The sequence below is a fragment of the Sinocyclocheilus anshuiensis genome, unplaced genomic scaffold (genome assembly GCF_001515605.1).
Source record: "Sinocyclocheilus anshuiensis isolate Anshui unplaced genomic scaffold, SAMN03320099.WGS_v1.1 scaffold110, whole genome shotgun sequence".
NCBI classification, from domain to species: domain Eukaryota; kingdom Metazoa; phylum Chordata; class Actinopteri; order Cypriniformes; family Cyprinidae; genus Sinocyclocheilus; species Sinocyclocheilus anshuiensis.
In genome coordinates, this window is record NW_015544155.1 from 397,227 (window position 1) to 404,172 (window position 6,946).

The 6,946-nt window shown below is 39.3% G+C and overlaps 1 protein-coding gene across 7 annotated transcripts in view; it reads left to right on the forward strand.

Annotated features, from left to right (window-relative positions):
* LOC107695408 (protein AF-10-like) overlaps positions 1 to 4,435 on the forward strand; it is a 50,251-nt gene extending 45,816 nt beyond the window's left edge. For 3 of the 7 annotated variants that reach the window (XM_016495292.1, XM_016495297.1, XM_016495298.1), the window contains 7 exons: positions 560 to 751; positions 1,026 to 1,099; positions 1,432 to 1,772; positions 2,298 to 2,321; positions 2,630 to 2,720; positions 3,191 to 3,394; positions 4,152 to 4,435. In XM_016495292.1, coding sequence (XP_016350778.1) covers positions 560 to 751; positions 1,026 to 1,099; positions 1,432 to 1,772; positions 2,298 to 2,321; positions 2,630 to 2,720; positions 3,191 to 3,394; positions 4,152 to 4,199 — 974 coding nt within the window. In that variant the 3' untranslated portion in view covers positions 4,200 to 4,435. The remainder of the gene's footprint in view (positions 1 to 559; positions 752 to 1,025; positions 1,100 to 1,431; positions 1,773 to 2,297; positions 2,322 to 2,629; positions 2,721 to 3,190; positions 3,395 to 4,151) is intronic. The other 4 variants (XM_016495294.1, XM_016495296.1, XM_016495293.1 and 1 more) reach the window with 4 other exon arrangements.
* The last annotated feature ends 2,511 nt before the right edge of the window (positions 4,436 to 6,946 follow it).

Genomic DNA, 6,946 nt, shown 5'->3' on the forward strand with positions numbered 1-6,946 from the left:
GACGGTTGTGTTTCTGTTCACCACTGATATGAGACCAGTTGTGCGGTTTTGCTGACAGTGCATCTGGTTTGCATTTCGCTCGGGTTTGCTGGCCGCCGATCAGTGCCGTGTGATCCTCCGAGAGCGGAAGTCTGCCGTTGTAGTTTTTTCTGGAGGTCTTGAACAACACATGTACCAATGTAGTTTTTGCGCTTGTGGTATCAGGTTCGCTGCTTCTCAAAGACTTCATCTTGGTGGTTTGTAACCACTACTATTTTGCTGTCAAATCTTGATGCGTATGTTGTGTGTGTGTGTGTGTGTGTGTGTGTGGATATGAGACCAGTTGTGCGGTTTTGCTGACACTGCATCTGGTTTGCATTTCGCTCGGGGTTGCTGGCCCCCGATCAGTGCTGTGTGATCCTCCGAGAGTTTTTTCTGGAGGTCTTGAACCACATGTGTGCCAGTGTAGTTTTCGGGCTTGTGGTATTGGGTCATCTCGGTGGTTTTTAACCACTGCTATTTTGCTGTCAAATCTTGATGCGTATGTTTTGTGTGTGTGTGTGCGCGCTTTTATGTCCAGTTCTGGGAATGCTGAAGTCCCTGCACCAGCTGCAGGTGGAAAACCGGCGTCTGGAGGAACAAATCCGAACTCTCACCATGAAAAAGGAACGACTGCAGCTCTTGAGCGCTCAGCTCTCTGTGCCTTTCACCCCCGCGAGCGCCACGGCCACCGCTGCCTCTTCTCCTCTGTACCCCAGCAACACTCATGCAGGTTAGACACACGCTATCTTATGCCTCTTGTCTACCCTTAGAGTTTTCACACACTCCATTTGGAACGTTACAGTCTAATCCCACCCCAAACACCCCCCCACATCCCCCACCCCGATCCACATATACACACATACATGCACACGAGCCCACCTTTCACCCCCGTACGACCCCGTACGACCCCTCTGTTCTGCTCATGGAGGCTCCTCTCCCAGCTCAACTCTAGCTAATCTGGTCTCCACATTCATGTCAAGTTGCAAAATCTCTCTCTCCTCCAGACATGCTGCACAGCAAGAGCATTCAGCTAGGCAGCAGTGTTTTAACAGAGTCCTCTCAACCCTTGCCCACTCAGGTAACTTCCTCTACCCCTGCTCTGCAGATGCCATCTGCTGGGACTGATCACCTCTTTAGTTGAGTCAAGTGTTATATTATGTGTATCTGTACATAGTCGAGTGTGTTGCACTGATGTGATGGTGTAGTACGTAATTGCATCGTAATGACAGATTCATGGGATAATTGGTGGCTGTGTGATGTTTAAATGATTTGCAGCATAAGTCTGATTGAAATTATGCTATATCTATTTGGTTGGACAGGTTCAGGAGGCGCGCCTCTCTCACGTTGACCTCTCTTTTCTCTCTCTCTCTCACACTCTTGTGCTTTCTCTATTCTTTCTCTTTCTTTCAGGATCCCCTGTCTGGTGGCCATAGTAGCGGAAGTAGCACGTCCTCTCTCTCCACCCCTTCGTCTGCGGCCCACAGTCCCCCCCAGCAGCAGATGAACGGAGTCGGCATGGCCGGGGTGGCCATCCAGCCTGGCAATGCCAACTCGTCCCTGCCTGCCATAGCCGGGGTGACGGGTCTGATGGGCGCTCTGCAGGGGAACCACCTGGCCATGAGTGGCATCGTGGGTGCCCTAAACGGAGTCATCCAAACCTCCCCCAGCCTGGCCCAGAATAACAGCCCCCTGCCCCATCCCTCAGCAGCTACCAGCGCATCCCTGCCCATGTCCAACAGTCTCAGTAACAGGTACAAACTGGCACTTGCCGCCTTAGACTTTGCACTAAGAGTCCTTTTTGTTAAAGAGTAAATTTGATTACTTTGGGAGGGAGTGGGAGGCACTGGTTGAGGATCCATAATTAATGGTTTAGATGCCACAGTCTGGATTAGTAATAAACTGGCAGGTGATGCTGATGGAGATGTGGATTTCTCACAAAAACTGTCAAGAAATTGGCCAGTTCATATTTTACCCCCCGAGCAAAAGAGAAATGAAATGTATGTTATGTTTTTTATACGTTATAACATATTTATTTAATCAGTGAAAACAGTAATATCTCATTTTAAGAAATATATATTATAGTCTATTTATATATTGCATTTTTGAATGTAATTCAACATTTTTTTTCATTTATTCTTTTATTTTTATTTTGGGGTGAATTGTGACTTGGACATGTTTGTGAGATTCATTCATACTGCTTGGCATTGTGTAATGCATTCATATTTTCTTCAACTCTTCTGCTTCCCGATCTCTCTTGCTTTCGCTTCGGAATGCAGCAGCATGACCACTGCGAAAACCAGGTGAGGATTGGCTTGCTTTGGCTTTTTCTTTCTCACTTGCTCATTTTGTTCCTATGCCTGTACATCTGCCTCTGAAACAAAAATGTGTACTCAAGATTGAACCACTGGTGTTTTCAAAGCAAGTTCCAGCTTAAACAGCCCTCCCTTAGGCAAGAACAGGACCATTAGTTATGATTACAGTCTCTTTACTTCAGCATACAGAGGGGTTTTATTTTATATGTAATAGTTTTTTGTGGCCATTGCCAAAAAGTTTCTGAATTGCGGACAATTTAGTTTGCTTATGAGGGCTTATGTATATGTGTTTGCAGTGGAGCAAGGCTTTTCAGCGATCAGCACAGGCAGATCCTCCTCCATCAGCACCAACTGCAGCAGCTTTTCAACTCTCAGCAGGCCATACCGGTAAGAGGAGCACTAGCACACACACTCCTTTACACAGCCTTGGAGTCTAGAGTCTCTTTGTTCATGTGACTTATAACAAAGTCCACACAGCAGCTTATTTTGGCCATGATCCTTGTTATTAGTCAAGATGATGCTGTCTGAATGATATATAATGTAACATTTAGGGGCGAATAAATCTGAAATAGATTTAAATACATGATTCCAAGACCACAAAATATATGCATGTTTACTTATAAGAATCATACAAACACCTTATCTATTGAGGATTCAATGCCACAAAACTCTCATACGTCACAATGGCTTCTTCCTCAGAAGTGTTTATTTTAGCATCCTGGCAGCTTGGAATTGCAATTTTGAGGAAACTCTTGCCACTATTCTGTGCAATATGCATCATACGGTCTGTGGGCAGGCTGTGGGTGTGCCATCTTTGTCTAGACATCTCATCATACTCTGTTTGTCTGTCTGTTTAGGAACAGCAGCAGGCTCTGCTCTCTCAGTTAATGCAACAACAACAGCAGCAGCAGCAGAATGACATTCAGCTACAGCAGCTGCCAATCAACAGCCTCCTGCCTGCCATGCAGCCAGCCATCACCACAAACCCCTTCCTCGCCATGCACAATGACAACAACACTCCTAAAACTGGAGTTGGTACTGCAACTATCAAACAGACAAAAGTATTAACTTATAATATAATTATAATATGGATTCATTAAATATTTTATGTGTGTGTGTGTGTGTGTGTGTGTGTGTGTGTATATATATATATATATAATGTATGTATCTGTATGTAATATATTAATTAATTAATTAATATGAATATATAATTGTGGTAATATATATTATTTTATATAATTTTCAATAATTTTTGTAAATGTATTAAATTAATAAAATGCTATAATACATTTATATTAATGTATAAATGCTAACAAATGTATTGTTTTATTAATGTAATACATTTACAATAATAATGATCAGAAAATAAAAATTATATTAAATCTATTCATAATTGTATATATTAATATAGTCATATAAATATATTAAAATAAATATATAATTTTTAACATATTTTCTTAATATTAATATTTTAATATAATAATATTATAATGTACATTGTAATTACATTATTATAATTATATATACATATATCATTATTATAGTATTTACAATAATTATAATTTTATATTAATATTATTGTATTATATTTATTGTATATTTTTTATTTATACATCAGATTTACACCTGAAAGCTGAATAAATAAGCTTTCCATTGATGTATGGTTTATGATAGGACAATATTACATAGGAGATACAAAGTCCAGGGTCACATATATTTATATAAAAATATATTTATTATAAAAGTTATTTTATTTACATATTTTATTTTACAAATTTTGAGAATCACTTATTGAAATTGTGCTTGTGTTTTATTCAGAGACTGGGAGAGAAGGCAGTGTCTGTGACCGGACAGGAGAAGACCTGATGTAGAAAACAACATTTTGGAGGAGTTCTGTCTTATGGATCCTTCTCATCTGCCCACCCCAAGAGCCTTGCAATCTGAGCAGTAAGACCAGAACATTCACCCACAGCACGAAACCCTCACCAGCACCAGCCTTCATATATACACACACTTGCCAATTTGATGCCCATCTGGCAAACAACATGCTGCACTGAGTTTGAGTAAATCACTTGCTGTAAACTTACTGGATCCCATGGGGGCCAAAAGACAGGCTTACACAAATATGTGCACGCACACACACACACACACACACACGGTCTCTCTCACCCTGCCAGTGTGCTGAAAATGACACACTGGTGCAAGTCGCTCTGGGCGGAAAGTGTAGATCGAGGTCTCGGATGGGGATTGTAAGATGGAGATGCTTCTGGAACAGTATCTGCTCACCGCTGTTACCTCTCTGTACCCCTTTAACAAGAAACATGTAACGATAATCTCAATAAAAACTATATATTTGTCCGTCTGTGTATCTAAAAAGCGATGAAGCGATCAGACATTTGTGCACCATGAAGGCCTTCTCTGCATCCTGATCTTGAGCTTCCCCTGTGAGGAGGCATCCCAAAGGTCCACAAACTGTCTCACTGACCCTGCTGCACTCTTTGAAGAGCAACTACCTCTCAAGCCAGGACACACAGACTAGGCCCTGAGCCCAAGTGCCTGGCCCACGATCTCCAACTTCTCAGCGAGGGGCCGCGCGCTGGAGACGCTGCCAGTCTGTTTCTCTCTCTCCTTCCCTTTTTATTTTTTCCTCCAGTCGATCCATTTTTTCTGAAAAGATTTAATACCAATCGGCGTCGCTCAGGCAATACCAGTTCACAGAGTCCCAGAGATCTCTGCCTGTACAGTGACTACACTGAAAAAAAACAAACTGATTTCGAATGTTTGTGCTGCATTAATCATTTTTGAAGCCTACTTTCTATTATTCCTTTCTTATTTATTTGCATTCGTTGCATGTTGGGCGCAAGGTGATATATTCGAATGCTCAACTGGCAAAATGTTTTTATACTACTGTACAAAGTTCTCACCTCTTTTGAGTCTTGTAAACATTTTGATGAACATGTCTTGTGTTTGAAATTATAAAAAAAGAAAAAAGCCTACTTGATAATTTTGTGGTCTTGTACATACACCTGATTTTCCCTTTTTCCTTTTGTTGCTATGTAAATCTACAGATGCATATTGGATTAAGAATAAACTGTCAGAATAAATAAGATTGAGTTTAGCACACTTTTACCTCTTTTCTGTTGTAAATACATATTTGTGATTCACTTAGTGGTGTGAAGGACTGTTTCAAAGCACTGTCAGTGTGTTCAGATCTTTTCCAATAGGCTTTCCACAAGACTGGTGACTGGATAAAGTGTATTAATTTATTTTTGTATGTGCAGGGACGTTTTTTTTTTTTTTTTGCACCATTTTATTGATGTGGTTTTATATGTTATAGATGTGTTATGTCCACGTTCTCATGTATCTGTACAGAAATTATGCAAAATCTAAAGTTTGTATTTAAAAAATCAAAAGTGAAACCACATGAGTCCTGATTCATATTAAGAAATTCTGAACACTGAGATTGTAGTGTTGTGCTTTTTTTTCAGTGATAAATTAAAATGTTTATTACAATTCTTGCATCTTGCAGTGCCTTTTTTAGCATTTTTAGTCTGTTTAGCATAGCAAAACATAATTTTTTTTTCATGCTTTTAAATCCTTGCAGAATGCTAACAAATTACACTAGAATGGACTTGCAAACCTCTTTTCATTAAAAGAATGACTCATTCGTAATTCAGACTCATGACAAGTATTCAAATTACAGATCTTTCCTGTTAAAATGCGAAGGCATTACATTCAGTGCCAATGAAGTGCTTCTAGATTATAATTAAAATAAATATCTTTACATAATTTAAAGTGATAGTTCACCCAAAAATGTAAATTCTGTTTTTATTTACTCATCTTCATACCATTCCAAACCTGTGTGCATTTCTTTATGTTGTTGAACACAAAAAGACGATATTTTGAAGTGACCAACCATTTTTGCCAGTGTCAATGGGAACCGACACAGATTAGTTACCAACAGTGTTCAAAATATCTTCCTTTGTGCTCAACAGAACGACATACAGGTTTGAAACAACTTGAGTAAAGTTGAGTAAATTACAGAATTTTTGTTTTTTTTTGGGTGAAGTATCCCTTTTAACACTTGGCCCTTAACTACAATGGGCCCTTTTCACATTTCCAGGGTTTCTCTAAAGCAGAAGTTGCCATAGTTGGGTCAGCTTGTATAGTGGTGAACAGAAACTACAACAAATATATTTTTGGCATTCGCATTTGCCCCAAAAGAAAAGAATCCACAATAGAATTTCAACTATTTTCAAAAAGATGAAAAATGCAGAGATTGATATTGATACATTGGTAAGAAGAGAGAAAGATTTCAACTCACACAGCAGTGTTAACTAACATTCTGAAATATACATTAAAAAAAAAATGCCATCAGTCCATAGTATGAATATCACAGCCCTGATAAAGATGCCAAAACTAAATCCATATGAAAGTTGCATTGAGATTGAATGAAATATGCCATTCATATCCATTTATCTTGGTGAAATTAAGAACTCTTTACCTTTATTACAATTATACTACTTGTGCTGGACATATAAAGGTCAATGGATCAGCCACATGCATATTTCTTCAATTATGAGCAAGGAAACACACTAAACTCCGTCATCCCT